The sequence below is a fragment of the Pinus tabuliformis genome, chromosome J (genome assembly GCF_031772625.1).
Source record: "Pinus tabuliformis cultivar Carrire ecotype Pingquan chromosome J, CPIR1, whole genome shotgun sequence".
In the NCBI taxonomy this organism is placed as follows: Eukaryota; Viridiplantae; Streptophyta; class Pinopsida; order Pinales; family Pinaceae; genus Pinus; species Pinus tabuliformis.
In genome coordinates, this window is record NC_142295.1 from 1,423,257,353 (window position 1) to 1,423,275,735 (window position 18,383).

An 18,383-nucleotide genomic window follows, 5' to 3' on the forward strand; every position below is an offset into this window, starting at 1 on the left:
TAAATTTATTATTGTAATACTCCTAAACTACCAAGAGAGAAATGAATAATTCATTTAATATTTAACATCTAACTAGCTACACTAAAATAAATTATAATGAAAAACGTTCTGATATCAATTTTATATATTTATATATATATATATATAACTCAATTTACCATGCTTGGAAATATAAAAAAAAAAAATATAAATTCTTTGCATATTTAAGACAAAATTAAACTTATAGTATATAAATTATATTAACTCTAAATTGAAGGCAAAAGATCACTACTGGCAGATAAGGGAAACTACTCGTAAAAGTTCCACGGGCGAAGAGTGGGCAATGTGGATCTGACGTTGCTGTGACGGTCACCCACGTACCGGGATCTGGTTTCCCGTGCGTTATAAATACGCCTCGTTTCCCTTGCCTTATAAATACGCCTCACTTCCCATGCCTTCTCACTCCCACCTGCCTCGCATTTTTTGGTGTGTTGTGCAGTCATGGCGCTGGCCGTTTCTTATTCGTCTTCCCGTCAATGGGTATGCATTTTAGCTCTGGCATTGCTGTTCTGGCAGTGTGCGGGGGATAATGGCAGACTCACGCAAGCAGAAGCCGATAGAATTGTTCATCTTCCTGGGCAGCCGCCAGTGGATTTCTCTCATTATGCGGGATATGTGACTGTCAACAAAGAGAGCGGCAGGGCTCTGTTTTATTGGTTCTTTGAAGCAACTCAAAACGCGTCGCAAAAACCTCTTGTTCTCTGGCTCACTGGAGGTATATTACTTACTCTCTTCATATATATAATTATATATATACCATGCATTTTTCCCTGGCGTGTTAATGGAAACATAGTAAGAATAGTCACGAAGTAACGGCCTGTGTTGTATATATAACATTGAAATTCAGGACCAGGCTGTTCATCAGTCGGAGGCGGAGAGGCACTGGAATTGGGGCCATTTTTGGTAGAGAAGAATACATCGCAGCTTCGCCTAAACGAGTATTCTTGGAATAAAGGTTATTCATCCTTCTCTTCCAATTACTTACAGTACTGGTCAGGGACTTAACTTTCGGCCTTACGCTACTGACCAGAATGCTGGTTATAACTTACATCTGTGCTGCCAAGCATTTTCTGAATGAGACTTTGTTATAGAAGTGCAGCAGCCCAGCATAGTAATACTTTTCACTTTTCACATAGCAAACCATATTATTGTTTTATTTTATTTATTTTTATTTTGCGAAGATTTTTTTATTTTATTTTTAATGACTTTTGTATGGAAATAAAGATGATGGTTAATATTTGATATAAACTTTATTTTTCTTACAAAAACATATAAAAGATGGTTTGGTGGTGTGTATTTATTAGGATATTACTTCTATTAAGGTTTTAGATATGTGAAGATACTTGTTTTTTTATTATATAAAAATAAATAAATAAAAATTTCAATATTTATTTTAATTAAATTATTTTAATATTTAATTATATATAAAGTAGTCATATATATATATATATACATATATATATAAAATAATTAAAAATTATTTTAATATTTAATTATATATAAAGTAGTCATATATATATATATACATATATATAAAATAAGGATATAAAGTATATTTAAGGAGTGATGGAGAAAGATTGACATTATCCAAAAGCAATTAGTAACCTATAACCCAAGATCAAGGAGAATATTCCCTATCTTATCCTCTTGATCGAAGTGATGTATAAGAAAAAACTTCACAATATGGAATCCAAGAGGCTCCCAAAAATTGCTTCTAACTTTAGTCAAAACCCCCATGTCTGCCTCAAGTGTTGTTGTCTTGGCTCAACCTTTGGGGGATTAGAGAGGAGATCATCATGGGAAGTAAGGACAATATCAAAGATACTATTACCTCTAGTTTTAAGGACAAGATGTGGGATGCTAAGGAGCCTAAGGTAAAAGGAAGCTAAGGTACTATAAGGAGGTGATCAACTCCACCCTTATAGCCAGAATTATCTCTCTCTTGACTAGCACTAAGAAGAAAATGAACATCATTACGATTATAACTAACTCTCATGAGATTAAGAGTGAGACTCGGCCGTGGTCTACTCCCAAGGCTCCTTATTTTTATGTATATAACAGGTAGTGTAGTTTTCTTCTAATTTTGAATCTATCATGTCTCGAGGGAAATCAATTTTTTAGACATTGAAACCCTTTTTAGAGTGCTAAATATAAATATAAGAAATGATTGCATCTTCATATATTTGATCACTTTTAATTCATCATATTACTAATATATGTGCAATTAAAAAATAAGTATATTAATTTATTACAATAAAAGACAAGATATGAAGAAATTGTGATAATTCCTTTTGTGCTAAATATAAAATTGAAACATGATATTTAAAAATATATTAATAACCAATAACATACTTCAATATTATTCATAAATAAATAATTTCATTACTTAAGCGCTTGTATATATATATATTAAATTTAAATTTATTAGATATAAAAAAAATCAAAATTTTTAAGTTAACTTTTTTTTTTTTGGAAATTGTAGATTTTAAAGAATTAAATTTCTCTCTATACAAAAATATGAAGTTAAGATCCATCTATCTTAATTTTACTTAAATTTTAATATTTAATAAATAATTTTAATATAATTATATTTTTTTCCTATAATTGATTATTAATTTTAATTTTAATTATATATAATAATTTTTTTTTTTTGTAAGCTAGGGAGAGACCTTCTTTTTCTATTAATTCGAATTGAAACCACTACATAATCGTGGTGACCTCAACCCGCCCCGAGGGGAAACCGAGTTTATTGGCCACCTTAAGTTTTTAATGGCCATCCAAAATAGAAGGTTCTGATTCCGTCTGTCCATGCTTTATAAACTAAACATTCATAGAGATTATCATAGTTTCTTGTCTGCATTATGTATTACAAAAAGAAGCTACAGTTAAATAACTATAATTCAAAAAGATTTTTAAAAACCTCTAATTAACATGTCTTCATCTGCTGGTCCGTTGTGCCTGCCTGCTGCTCCATCTCTTTCTTGATACTGGGACTGCTGGTTTTTAACTGCTGCTGTATTTCTTCCATCTTCTTATCCTGCATTAACAAGGTGATTTGAATGTTCCGTAACTCCTTTTTCAGATTTGGAATTCCCTCAGATAATTCAGCCATTTCCATGGCTACTTGTTCCATTGCCTTAACTAGCAGTCTCTTCATGATCCAGTAGACATGAAGGGCCTTCTTATATAATGTCATGCGTCCTCGCGTGTTGCCTGGATCCAGGAGGAGATATTCCCATTCTTCCAATTCTGAGTCTGATTGACCCTGAATTGCCTCCTCTTCTAGCTGCTAAATAATCTTTCTAATATTTTGGTTAGTGTTTTCACAGTAGGCCCGTTCGGCGAACTCGACTTTCTTCCCTATGGATTTACTTGTTTTCCTAACTGATCCTGTTGCGTGTTCTTCCCTGTTTCCAGCCCCTCCTTTTCCCCCTCTTCTGCATTGCCCGCGTCTCCCTCCTGCACCTCCCCTTCTCCTATAACATCCTCTGCCTCTCCTTATTTTCTCTCCTGATGGACTTCCGAATACCCCTTCTCCTTCTTGTTCCTGGTTACCCCAGGCATCTTCTTCCCTGCTACCCTGGACATTAAACCTCCCTGCCTCTGCCACCCGGCTTGTCCATACGTGCCTTGGTTCTCCTTCCTCTCCATCCGAGTCAAACATTTCAACATCTTCCTCTGAGTCGTCTTGAACCGTGAGGATTTCCTTAGCTGTGGCTTCTTCCATTATTCCTTTCCCTTTTTTCTTTGTCTCCTTGACCTCGGTTTCCTCCTTCTTCATCACTCCTCATCCATCTCCTCGTAGCCATTCTTTTCTCCTCTGCCGTGTTGGCTCTTCGTTTTTTCGACTTCCTTTGCACTGCTGTTCTCCCTTCCAGGTCCCTGGCCTCCTTGTTTTTTCGCTCTGTCTTCGACACTTCAATACGAATTTGCCTCAACCGGCTGCATGAACCTTTCTTATGTCGCCGTCTCCTCCACCTACTTTCTATTTTATTTACCTTCTTCTTTTGCTGCTTATTATCTACCTCCCTACTAGCCTCTCTTCTCCTTCTCTCCGTACTATCATACTCTTGTCCAATCTCTAACATCCTAACATTTCCATCCTCCTCCCTCGTAATTCTATCATCCGCTTGCCTTGAGATGATATCCCTTACGGTGAGCCACTTGTCCTTGATCATCATTACCTGAAACTCTCTTGCTATGTCGTGCTCCCTTACCTGCTCTGCATTTATTATCCTGTACGCCGCCATTAACATCCCGATCAAGAGTTGCTTGTTGTCGTCTTTATCTGGTTGCAAATTCATTATGGTCTTGGGTGATTATGTTTTTAAGCTCTGCCCATATCGGGTTATTCTCTATTGTAGTCCAGTTGTTGTCCACTCTTCTATCCGCATCCTCACTCCCCTAGTTAGTCAAAAGGTCTGCTGCCTTGTTTCCTTTTCGTCTAACGTGGTTAATAATTTTGTAATCTATTCTCTTTAGTAATTCTGCCACATCTTGGATAATCCCAGCTGTCCTCCAGCTCCTAGCAACCTGCTCCCAGGTCCTCCCATCATTTAGTTTACGGGGCATTTCTATTGTTACCTGCGAGTCGCCTTCTATCTCCAAATTCATGTATCTGTTCCTCACTGCTATCCTTAATCCTTGATGCACTGCCCATAACTCTGCTTCGTTGTTAGTCATTTCTCCTCCCCATTCCGCATACACCCATCTTGTGTTTTCCTCACTGTCCCTAAAGATTCCCCCAAAGCCTGCCGGTCCTGGGTTTCCTTTGGAAGCCCCATCAAAGTTCAGCTTGATGAAATTCGCTCCAGGGTATCTAAACTGGTTAGGACTCTGAATTTGAGTTCTCTGCCGATTCTCCTTTCTGGGATAGATCATGTCATATCCAAAATTTAATTTAGATACTATTGTCCTTTCCTCCTGGTTTGTTTTCAAATCCTCCTCATCCTAGGCCTCAGTCAAAACAGTTTCTTTTATAGATTTACAAATTTCCTCCCAAATTCTTGCAAGTTGGTTGCTTTTATCCCGAAAGATCCTTCTATTATGTTCCTTCCACATAGACCATATCACAAAACCTACTGACAATTTCCAAATTCTCCTCACCACCTTATAGGAGAATTGTCCTTTGCCCCATTGCAATATGGTATTTTTAATGTTGTTGTGGTCTCTATTTGACTTGCCAAAGAGTGTTCTAATCTACTCCCATAGATTTCGGGCGAATCGACAATTATTCAGTATATGCTCCTGGGTTTCAATTCCTTTGTTACAGAGACTACATCTCGATGGTCCATAGAAACCCCTTTTCTGGGTTTTGTCCCATGTTAGGATTCGTTCTTTTCTCACTAACCATGCAAATATTGTTATCTTCGGCCACCACTTGCTTTCCCAAATAATTCTCAAATCTGTAGTTTCTTCCTCACTTTCTTGATACCTTGTCAAATAGTAGGTTTCTTTTACTGTAAAGGTTCCTTTCATTGCTTTTCCCCATCTGAGAATATCCACCCGTGATCTCGCTTTTATCTTCCTCGATTCTAACTCTTTGGTATATATTTTCCCCAGCTCTTGATTTGTGTCTTCGTCCCATTCTTCTGGATTTCTCCATACTCTCCATATTTCATTGGTTTCTCCTTCTTTCCAATAATCTCTCACATATTCCCGTCCTGCCCTGATCACTTTTTGTTGTACTTCTTACAGAGTTTGTATCTTGATCAATTTATCTCTTTGCTGCCACCTCTCCTCCCAGAATCTAGCACTGCTTCCTTCGCGTATTTCCCAGAAAGCATGATTATTTACTATATGCCTATTCTGACTTGCCAATTCCCAGATTGAAGATCCTTTTGGGATTTCTTCAACTCTCAGTCTTTCTGCCGTTGTTGCAGGCATATTATATTTCTGAGTCCAGATTCTCTTCCATAGATCATTTCCCCCTTGCATCCACCACCACCATAGTTTTGCTCCAAGCACCTTATTTAACGTCTTTGGGTCTCTCAGGCCTAGACCCCCTTCCTCTTTTCTTTTCATTATATTTTCCCACAAGACCAGAGCCCATTTCCTTTGTTGACTTGGACCTCCCAAAATAAATTTTCCAAATATTTCTTTCATTTTTGTGCAAACCCCTTTGGGGGCTGCCATAATGGATAAGGAGTAAATACGTATCGCTTGAAGGACAGATTTCAGAAGGACAATTCTGCTAGCAATTTTCAGAGATCTGAATGACTAGCTTGCCAATTTGTTCTTTATTTTTTCTAGAGTATTCTGCCAGTTTTTCATTCGTGTGGGATTTGTATCTAGCTGATTCCCCAGGTACTTTGTAGGAAGTTCCCCCTGCCTGAATCCTAAAGTTCTGGTCAGATGAGCCTTGATTGATTTTGGAGTATTGAATATGAAGGTGCATGATTTTTCTTTGTTAATCTCCATACCCAATGCTTCCATAAACAAATCCAATATTATTTTAATGTTCATCACCTCTTTTACTGAGACCTCACAGAATAGCATAATATCATCAAAAAACTGCTGGTGAGTGATAGACAAGTTGTTTTCCCACAGCTTTAAGCCTTTGATTTTCTTTTCCCTCAACTCTTTTTTGAAGTATCTTCCGAGACCTTCTGCTGCCATTATGAATAGGAATGGAGAAATAGGATCCCCTTGCCTAATTCCTCTAGTAGCTCTAAAGGTTGCCGTAGGAACCCCATTTAATAATATTGAGAAGTTCGGGGTCGATATCATGCTGTATACCCACTCTATCCACCTGCTGCTAAAACCATAGGCTCCAAGAACCGCTCTGAGGTATTTCCAGCTTAAACGACCATAGGCTTTTGACAAGTCTAGCTTCATCATCATTCCTTTCTGCTTTTTTTGTTTTAGTGAGTGTACATTTCCTGTGATACTACTAACCCATCAAGAATTTTTCGCCCCTCCACAAATCCAGTTTGCTCTGGTGAAATTATATTCGGAAGTAGAGGCTTTAATCTTTTTGCTATCAGAGTGGCTAAGATTTTATATATGACATTGCATAGGGCTATTCGGCGAAAACCTTGAGCATTTTCTAAATTATCACTCTTAGGGATCAGGGTGATAAAGGTCAAATTGATACTTGGCCATACCTTTTGCTTCATTCGTGATTCCTCTACTGCCTCCAAGACTTCTTTGCCAGGAAAGTGCCATCCTACCTGATAAAACTCCACGGTATATCCATCAGGTCCTGGAACTTTGTTCTTACTCATATCCATCACAATTTCTTCCACCTCTTCTAAAGTAATTGCCCTCATCAAAGATTTATTCTGCTCATCTGTTATTATTTTAGGAATTTCCTTACAAATGAATTCTATGGCTAATCCCCGATCTTTTTGTGGTTCTGTGAGTATCTCTGTGGTGTTCCACCAATATATTCTCAATTGTTTCTTGTTCTACTATCATTTCCCCCTCTGCATTTTTAATGGTGAAGATTCTGTTCCTTTGTCTGTGCTGGATCATTGCTTGATGGAAAAACCTAGTGTTTCTTTCTCCTTCGCGTAACCAGTTTATCCTAGATTTTTGTGTCCACAAAATCTCTTCCTGTTTCTTTCTTTCTTCAAGTTGGCCTATTATTCTTCCTTCTTCTTTGCTTCTTTCCTCATCCCTCCCTTCTAGAATTATTTTTTGTTGTATTTCCTCCATTTCTTTCCTTAATTTTTGTTTTTCCTCCATGATGTTCCCAAACTCTTCCTTATTCCATTTTTTATTTTCCCTTTGAGTTCTTTGAGTTTCGGATGGATAGTATGCATCTTCGCGTTCCCTTTCACTTTACTCTGGGTCCACCATTCTTCTATTTTGTGTAAGAATTGAGGGTTTCTAAGCCAAAATGCCTCGAATCTGAATGGTTTCTTACCAGTGTTCTTCTTGATATCGATTTCCAATCTGATCGGCCAGTGGTCCGAGCCTAAAGCCGGCATAATTTTAGCTTCTATAAACACATCCCGGTTCAAAATTTGTTCAGATAGAGGGAACCTGTCTAATCTAGAAGCAATTTGATTTCTTCCTCCCCTCCTATTGTTCCATGTGTGTACTCCATTAGTTGTAGGTATATCCACCAGCCTCTGTTCTGTGATCATCTCATTAAACTCCTCCATGTTCTGATCCGATCTCCTTAAGCCACCTTTCTTTTTGTCTATCGTTCTAATCATATTAAAATCTCCTCCTACTATCCACAGTGTTCCACGGAGAATTCTTCTAATAGCTTGCATATCCTTGAGAAAGTTCTTCCGTTCTCTTGGGATATGTGGTCCATAGACTCCTGAAATGAGTATTCGCTCCTCTGATCCTATCAATCTGAATAGGCATGTGAGGATTCTGGGGAATCTGATCCAATTTTCAAATAATGCCTCCTTAGGGTTCCAAAGGATTGCCAGACCCCCTGCTATTCCATCCGCATCTTGAGCCATTACCTCATATTGTAGTTTATTTCTTTTCATAATTTCTATCATCTGTTGACGCCTAATTTTCGTTTCCTGGATTATCATTATGCACAGTTTATCTTTCTTCAGTCTTTCCTTTAAGTACTTCTGCTTACCCTTACTATTTAGCCCTCTGATATTCCAGCTCGTGACTATCATTTATAACTTCTTTGGTGGTTGTTGAAATACCTCTGATAGAGGTATAACCCTTCCTAAATTTACCAATATTTCTCCAACTGCTTGTATGTTCTGCCCCCCTTGCCAGTACCATCCATTCCCAAGCTCTGGTTCTCTTGCGTCCTTGCTTGATCCATTTGAATCTCTGATGAGCTACCTTTCTTCTCCTTATATTTCTGGAATGTTTCTTTGTATAATTGTTTCTGTTTTTCCGGGATAAATCTCTCATCTAAATTTTTCCATTCCTGAAGCAATTTCTTCATAATTCTTTCTTCTTCGTTCCCATTATCCTTTTGAGAGTCTGTTCCCATCTGCATTTGCTCTGTTGTATTCCCCTGACTTTCTCCCATCTCTTCTTCCATCTCCCTGTTCTGAGTTATGCCCTGTTCTTTTGTCTCTTTTATAATTTCCATTGGTTCATTCTCATTATCTTCATGTTCTTTCCTTTCTCCCTCGTTTTCGTCTTCCTCCACCTGGAGGACCTGAAACTTGTTTTGGTTTTCGACTACTATAGATTTCCCCTTCTGTTGGATCCTTATTCCTTCCTTGCCTGGTTTTTTTTTCCTTTGGACCTCCTGAAAGCCCTCATCCCTGGTATCCGCTCCTTTTGTTCTCCTTTGTTCTTCAATCTGTGTCCTTGTTATTTCCGTTTCTTTGTTTAGTGGGCATTGCCTGTATAGATGTCCATACTCATGGCATCTTCTACACCTGAAGGGAGTGTGCTCATAATCGATTGGTTGCTGCCATATTTCGTCATGGTATTCTAGCTCTATATACTCTGGCAGTGGCTTTGCTATATTCATGTAAACGCATATCCTTGCGTACGAAGTATATTTTCCCCTCTTTGTTGACTCAACAACCTTAACAAAATTTCCGATTGAATTACCAATCCCTTCCAGAATATCAGGGTCCCAGAACTCCATTGGTAATCCGAATAATCTGACCCAGATGGGTGCTGCTAACAATCTCTCATTATCCGGGTTATACTTATCCTTCCAATGCCTCATGAATAAGCCCACTTTATTCATAAAGTATGGCCCTTCTTCAAAGGTTCTTTCCTTATCTTCTAGGTTTGCAAAAATGACTGTAAAAAAACCTTTTGCTCCCAGTTTTAAATCTATATGCCTTTTTGGCTTCCATCTTTGTTGTATCCATCTTGTTAAATCCTTTTCAGATGGCCAAAAACCAACAAACTTGCAAATCAAAGCATGGTCTCTCATATAGCATCTATGGTCTTCGAGTTTATTATTTGGTATTACGTACCTTGGTCTCTTCTGTGCTCTAGGTAAACATCTGCCTCCAATTTTTGATTGCCATCGTTTCCCCAACACTGACGCATCTCCGCTATTCTCCTTCTAAGCCCCTTGCAGTCCGCTCCTGCTTGCTTCGCCTGCTATTACATTCTTAAAGGAGGGGATCTCTCCCCTCCCCTGTTTTCCTTCCATGAGTTCCTTCAGTCCTGACTATCTTTATTTCACTCTTTCTTCGTATTTTAACCTCGCAAAGATTAAATCCTGCTCTCGCTTAACCCTTCTGCTATTTCCCCATCGTCAGCTCGCGTCCACCTGAGGCTCTGAAAACCCTAGGCTTTCAAACCCTAACCGGCACTTTCTCCTCTCATCGCTCGTCCCCATTATTTATCTTACTTTGATAATTATATATAATAAGTTTTTTGTATCACTATTCACAATATATATTTATTTATAGCTTTATTACCTGAAACTTTATTATAAAAAATTTAAATAATTAAATTTTCTTCTACTTTATTTTGGAGGTTTTATTTTATTATAAATTATATATTTTATTATGAATATTATTATTTTGAAAACCATTAATTCCAAAATTGATTAAAGACCTTATTGAGATAATAACTTTGAGATAATTTTCTAAAATGGTTACATTGTAACTGGGTTTTAGCATATGAACTTTCTATCTACAGCGCAGATGCAAGTATTACGAGAACGGAAGGTTATTAGAACGGAAGGTTACTTGATATCTGGTGGCTAATATTGCTAAAATGAATCGAAGGAAGGCTTATTTGATATCTAGTTGTTGTTATTCCTCTGTTGAAACAGTTTTCTGATTTTAGAATATGATTTTAAAATGATTCACGATTAGTTTAGAGTTTTATTCTTATTTTTAAAGTTCGTTTTCATTTAATTATAAAATAATATAGATTGATTTAAAAATACTTGGCAAAAGTCTTTGCATTATCATTCACAAATAAATTATTTTTATAACCCAATTTTCTCTAAATAATAATATATATGAACTTACACCCTGATACACTCTAACTTTAAGTTTGCAAACACTTTCCTACATTGAAATATAAGAATTAAAAGAACATATTTAAATGCGAGACGTGTGAATTGGTCGAAAGCCTTACACGTTTTTCGATATGGTATTCTTCAGAGGCAAACATGTTATTCTTGGAGTCACCTGTTGGAGTTGGCTTTTCGTATACAAATACATCCTCCGAATTGAAGAATCGAGGGGACACAATTACAGGTAACATTTGAGCGTTCATGCTGCTTTCATTTCACATGAAGATTTTGAGTCGTAGGTGTTAAGCATAGTACGTGTATTAAGCGTTGAATAAAGGTGTAGTGGAATTGAACTTGCAGCGGAGGACAATTACGTGTTTTTGCTAAATTGGTTGGAAAGGTTTCCAGCGTACAAGTCTCGAGAGTTTTACATCACAGGCGAGAGTTACGGAGGTAATTTGGAGAATTTGAATTATAAATTTATATATATTTATATTTTAATGTGTTAATATAGATTTATTTATTTATTTATAAAAATAATTAATATTTAAAAATTTAATTATTTAATAAATATTTTTTTAAATTACTTTTTCACACTCTTTAAACTAATTATCATGGAAAATAATTTAATAGAATATTTACAAAATGTTTAATGTATTTTTTTAACTTATAAATATAATATTGAAAATTGTTATCAAGGTCTCTATCAATTTATTATATCAAATTATCAATCCTGTACATATCATAATAATAATTGTGAAATGGTTAGAAAAACATTGAGGGATTTTTTAAATATATATTTAAATTTTAATAAAATAAAATTATTAAAAAATTATTGAAAAGAAAAGAAAAAGTATTATATAAATAGTAAGAGCAGTTAATTTTAAATTTTAAAAAGTTTTATAGTAAAATTGCAATTCTTAAAATTAAAGAAAATATTCTAATTTCTTTCCAGAACTGTAATTCCTATGTCAAAAACTTATATGAAGTGCCTAATTCTAACCATACCAATTTGAATGTCTTTATAGAGGATGGTATATTTAGCTAGAAGACATTCATTTGGAGTTTATGTAGCTATCTAATGGGAAAGATAAGGATGAGAGAGTTTTCCTCACCCCTTACATGTACAACCTCTTCAATTTCCCATTGAAGCAAGACTTCTCTAAGCAGTGGATGCAACTTCTCACTGTGCCTATGTTTAAAGGTGGAGATTAAAGAATTCTTTCCAATTATAGGACTATTATGATTAACTTCATTTTAGGCAAGTTGTATAAAATTATTTAAAAAAAAAAATTAACCTATAACTACAAAGCCATGATAAAAGAGTTAAGAGCCCAGATAAATTTAAGAAATGTCATTCATGAACCTAAATTTCCATACTATTAAATAGAAAAATCTCATATATAAATACACATTAATTTTGATTTTTTTTAATTTTGCTAAAATATCTTCACCATTACCATACATATCTCCAAATGCAAAGAGCATCAATGATCTCTACTTTAATTTATTTGAAAAGAGTTCCAAGTATCTAAATATTGAATATAACAGTTACATGATGAGGTTGAACGTTAGCTAATAAAATGGATTTTCTGACATTGTGATTCTGTATCAGGACATTTTGTCCCGCAGCTTGCAGAGGTGATATTTGATCGCAACAACGGCACAAACAAGGACAACGTCATTAATCTCAAAGGCTTCATGGTAAACATCTTAGCTTTTTTACTTTACATAATTATATCAGCATGTTTGATATTTCATAAGCATTTCAACATTGTTTTTCTTCGCGATCGGTCTCTTTAACAAATTATCTGATCAAAATTTACTGTAACTCGGTATTGAAGGTAGGAAATGCAGTGATAGATAATGATCACGACACCAATGGTATGGTAGACTATGCATGGAGTCACGCAGTTATTGCAGACGAAGAGTACCACAGCCTAAAGAACTCGTGCAATTCAAAGACAGGCAACCAAACATTGTGCGGTAATGGATTGTCTGCAGCGTACGCCGATATCAGTATTTACAATTTGTACACGCCTGTCTGTTTGCAGCAGCAATCCTCAAATTTCCTTCCAAAACATGTACGTAAGACACGGCTTTTCATTACATTTCTGTGGTAAGGATGAAGGTCCTTCATTGTTCATGCTTCACTTAATTCATTGTCACTTCTCCTCTAACTATATGCATGCATGCATGGTGATTTTCTTCAACGTAGGCGCTGTGGCCTAAGTTACGTTATGGTTATGATCCCTGCGACGAAGTATATGTAGGCGTATATTTCAACAGAGCTGATGTGCAGAAAGCGTTGCATGCAAATACAACCCAAATTCCTTACCCGTGGGCACTCTGCAGGTAACAATAGAATTGTCGTTTCTAATAAAAACAATTGTAAATATATAAATAAAGTAATACACTATATTTTCAAAAACGATATAATTATATTATATAAATCTAATATTAAACAGTAATTACTTTATATGCTAGTGTTATTCATATACTTGTTATTATTATTATCATCATTATAACTTTCATTCTAATGGAATTTTCTTCATACATATACAGTGACGTAGTTTTCCAAAACTGGAATGACTCTGCTTCCTCTATTCTGCCTATTTTCCGGAAGCTTATCAAGGCTGGTTTAAGAATATGGGTGTATAGGTATTTATTAAACTTTCTGTATTTTAAGCATTTCTAAAATTAACTGGTAAAAGAGATTTTCTAAAATGGTCAGCGAAATAAATTCTGTCTGAAATAGAAATTCCATTACTAGGATTAGATCTTCACACATTTTATTTTTTAATAGAAAAAAAGAACAATTAAAATATATAATAAACTAAAATGACTTTTTCTTAACCCTAGATTAGGACAACTGGTTTATAACTCGAATTGAATGAATCTTTTGCAGTGGTGACACCGACGGGTGTGTTCCTGTAACTTCAACACGGTACAGCTTAAATGCCCTTGGGCTTACCATAAAAGATGAATGGAGTGTTTGGTATAACAGCCAGCAGGTAAATGCAAGGCCCTACCTTTCTGCGAAACTCTAATTTGCCTGCAATATATCTTGCACGGCTTTTAACTGTGGTTAAGATGACTGATCACAGGTGGGAGGATGGACCATTGGTTATGAGGGGCTTATGTTTCTCACGGTCCGAGGAGCAGGACATCAGGTGCCAATGTTCACTCCTAAACCTGCTCTCGGAGTGTTCAAGCATTTCCTCAGTGATTCGCCTCTACCCAAATCAAGTGAACCATAAATAGCCAAACCCACAGGATGGGTTTGCTTCTAATTCTCTGGTTGCAAGTTCTCCTTATATCTATTAATAAAACAGATACGGAATGCAGCATAACTATTATTTGTCAAATCTATAGCATCTGTGTTGCCTAATTAGATGCGAAGTTTGAACTCGAAATAAAGTATTACACCATCGCAATACCTTTACTTTGTCAAAGGGTGTATGGATTCAATGATAAATTGAGATCTGTTTACTTTGTCAAAGGGTGTATGGATTCAATCATAAATTGAGATCTGCTGGTAAATTTCTTTCATTGCAAGTAGGAATCTTATTGATATATCCCAGTGGTGGACAATGGTATTTGGTCCCTAAATTCTTATCTATTTGTTTGTACACATTATTAATATCATTGAGACTAAAGGTTTATTAACATTATTGAGCGGAGACTTTTTCGTGAGAGACTTATTCTATAGGCAGTACATTCATTATCAAAATTAAAATTTTGCTTATATAAAACAGAATACAAAATTTTAAAAATCTAAAAAAAATATTTTAAATAATATATACTCCATTCATATTAAATCCATATTTAAAATAAATTTATACCGGTGTTAAAATCATGTTATAATGAAAATTCCGCCCTTTACTTTTTTTTCCAGAGTTTGTTTTCGTTCTTTTGCTTATGTTTTTGCAAAGTAGAATTATTGTAAATATGCATTCTTGGAGTATACAAAGTTTTTAATCATGAAGTCAGATAAAGCTGAAACTTTTCGCTGATCAGGACGATTGGAAGTAGGGTTCTAGTTGATTGTGATGGACTCTTTCATGTATCATTTACTCAATATTTTTGGCCAACGGTTATTGAGTATGATCTCTCTGGATGATGGTTCATCTTCCCTTCGTTATTGGCTGTCTAGAATTCGACTATCATAACCAGTGATCTATTTCCTTTGGTTGAATACTCTTTCCTTATACTGTGTTTTATAATTCTGGAGGTAATCCCTGGCCTGCTTTATATATATATATTATTTCTAGTTTATTATGCGATTAATCCTTAATATGTTGATAGATCTACACAGCTACAAAGGATTGGAGCCAAAAATACCTCCAATGTTGCATTAGTAATTAACATTAAATGTTTTTAATAATAGTTATGTAATTTTAGTAATAGTATATATTTATTGGCTAACAAGTGTTAATGCGTTTGATGTTGTAGATATTGATGGTTGATGTTTTGTTAGATAAATATTTAATGCCATATGAATTATGATTATGTCCAAGTGTCTAGTTATGATATACATGTTTTATTAGATAGTGTCCAGTTATGATATACGTGTTTTATTAGATGGATATGGTATGTTATATGAATGTGGACTATGTTTATGCTTGAGATATTTTATATTATATGAATTAGGATTATATGTATATGATTATATGAATTAGGATTATATGTATATGATTAGTTAATGTTGGATAATTTATTTATTTTTTGATATATATGTATATATATATAAAAGGAATGCTTTGTTATTATTTATATTAATGTTGGAGATCTTTTTTATGCTACACGTACATGTTGGATGTGTTGTTAAGATATATGTTTACCATACATGCATGTTTTGTTATGATGTATAGATGTACAAGATGATTTATAGCTATTATAATGATGATGTTATAGGTTTATTAGTTTTTTGGATGGTCTAACCTATTACAAGTGGAAATTTGAGAAAGGTTCATGTCCCAATGAAGCTGACTATCTATTCCTAATGCCCACTGAGCTTGAGAAATAGGAAAAGACTTGTGATATAACCTCAAAAGTTAACATGGGTATATGGGTAACTCTCACTTATACCTTGTTTTGAATACTTGTATATTCACCACCAAATTTTAAATCTTGGGAACATGATACTTTAAATGGATTATAAAAGAAGTGGCTTGGTAGCTCATGAGGAAATAGTTTGCGAGACCTAGTGTTGTTGATGGAGTTGTATTATGATAACGTAGAGTTGGAAAAATTGTGTTTGTACCAACAAGGTTTTTATGGATTAAGAGCTAATATAGCTAAGTATGTCTCACTTTATGTACTATTTTATTTTGGAGTTGTTATCCCACTTTTGGCAAGGGTACCCAATTTTTTTTGAAACAAGACCATGCAATATGTAAGCCGACACATATGAAATCTTATAGCTCTATATGTCATGTGGAATGAGGTGTAAAAGTGTATCCTAATTCCCCCTATGTGGAAAATCATGACTAGTCCTCTTAATCTCATGTGCATGGTGCTTGGTTCTATGACTCTACTAACACCTCCCTAGTGGGTGGTAACACCCTACCTTGATGGAAATTCCTATGTCTTGAGATAATATTTGGGCATCACAAAGGTGGATCTATTAGGACACATGACTTATTGGGACACTTGTTTTATTAGCCCTATAAAGGTGACCACACTATGTAAGGTTGGAAACACCCATCTCATCATTGTCTTAGTGCACCTATCTTTTATTCCCCACATGGACCACTTTCCTTACGTATGCACACCTCTTTGGCTATGTCCACCATTTTTCATCAAAATATAACAATTCACAATGACTTTTCACTCCACAAGGCATCATGTCAAATTATCAAAGGTAAGGAAAGATGTTCATTGCACTCTCCTAGGTAAGGCAAGTCATCTCCAAGTCAAAGCACCCAACATTTCTTCTTTAATGCGTATTTTCAAGAATTATTTCATTATCAGTGGGGGATGAATTCTCCTATGTCAATTATGGTGATAATTTTGGGTGATATGGAAATCACTCAAGTGATGTGGAAGTGTTAAAAAGAAAATCCTAGTGTATCAAAGACTTTTGGACGATGAAAGAATCCTTAAATCATGAAAGCAAGCTAAGGTTGGGGCAAAAGAAGGAGTCATCCACATTTTATGTAGCCACTACATGGGTCAAAAGTCGATTCCAAGTGAACATTAAGCTATAATTGAAGACATTGGGGCTCCTTTGGTTGTCGAATTTTCCTCCAAGTCAATTAAAGCAATAAATATCAAGGTAATGTTGGACTTCTAAAGCATATTGACCCTCTGTTCAAGTAATTCAAGCCTCTCTAAGTTGTATGTCAACCTTCCTTAATGCTTTTAAATAATTTAAATCAAACTAGTTTATAATGACTTAGTATCGAAATCTATTATTGATGACAAGTTAACTTATTTTGAAGTTTCCTAGAGATTTGATAAGGAGAAAAAGGGGGAGGGATGTTGAGATCCCTTTTTATAGATAGAGATCTCACTCTCCTCCCAAATTATTGTGACTTGTTGAGATCATTTTGTCATAATATAAATTTCATGAACCTCCACTATAAACCTCAAAGTCTCTTTTCCTTGGCTATTCTATATAATTTCAAAGGAAACATTGTTCTAATTCAATCAAACTATAAGGGTATTAGCATCGATCCATTGAAAGTCAACTTTGTCACTTGGAAGGAGACATATAGAGTAATTTCTCGCACTTCTCCCTTTTTGGTTAGAGGCAAGCATTAAATCTCCTTGTTAGGCTATAGCCCAGAGGTTCTCAATAAGATTTTTTATTTTATTTCATTCCATTGTTGATCTTATGATTGAAAGATTTCCCCTTAGAGAGAACCCTTCTAGTAGGGCTTGGTTTCATAAGTTATCTAAATTAGAAAATAAAGCAATTTAACTTCTAAGGTTATACCTTCTTTCCCTAATCCATAATCATTGAATAACCAACTTAAGAGGGCATTGTAGCGGCTACAACCACCCTCGAAAATTTTGTCCTGCACCCAACTTCAAAGCCTCCCTTTGAGATTTTCACTTGATGACTACACACACTCAGGTTCACTCTGTGAGCCCATGTGGGTCTTTGCATCCGCCTTGCTTTTTCATTTCATCGAAGTTTTTTCATGTTGGTATCGAAGTCATGCTTGCGACCATGTTCTGGTCATGCTCAAGGTCTTCGCTTCGTGTGTACATGTTGTGTTCGTTATGAAAGCATCTGTCGCACTCACATACAGAGTCACACTCATTATCGCACAAGCATCATCACAGTTGATCAACGATCAATCACAAGTGTCGTGCTTGTCGCTCACACCGTCGGTTAGTCATGTTGAGCATGTCTGTCTGGATGGTTTGGGTCACCTCGTTGTTAAGTCATGCTGGTGTGTGTTTGCAAGATCACATGTGCATCTTTCACTCATTCACACATTTAGTCATTTTTTTG

The 18,383-nt window shown here is 35.5% G+C and overlaps 1 protein-coding gene across 1 annotated transcript; it reads left to right on the top strand.

Moving 5' to 3' along the window:
• The first annotated feature begins 473 nt into the window (after window positions 1–473).
• On the top strand, window positions 474–14,295 carry LOC149232685 (serine carboxypeptidase-like 34). Its single transcript, XM_089376547.1, has 10 exons — window positions 474–754; window positions 887–994; window positions 11,064–11,159; window positions 11,276–11,368; window positions 12,531–12,619; window positions 12,760–12,999; window positions 13,134–13,270; window positions 13,481–13,576; window positions 13,824–13,929; window positions 14,023–14,295. Exons 1-10 carry the CDS (start codon window positions 481–483, stop codon window positions 14,173–14,175), a joined length of 1,392 nt encoding a protein of 463 aa, XP_089232673.1. The 5' UTR covers window positions 474–480; the 3' UTR covers window positions 14,176–14,295.
• Window positions 14,296–18,383: the final 4,088 nt, after the last annotated feature.

What these genes read in the sequence shown, in the direction of transcription:
- LOC149232685 (XM_089376547.1), top strand. Translation starts at nt 481, where the DNA reads ATGGCGCTGGCCGTTTCTTATTCGTCTTCCCGTCAATGGGTATGCATT. An exon ending in TACCCGTGGGCACTCTGCAG is followed by an intron (nt 13,271 to 13,480) that starts GTAACAATAGAA and finishes ATACATATACAG; the next exon opens with TGACGTAGTTTTCCAAAACT. An exon ending in TTTGGTATAACAGCCAGCAG is followed by an intron (nt 13,930 to 14,022) that starts GTAAATGCAAGG and finishes GACTGATCACAG; the next exon opens with GTGGGAGGATGGACCATTGG.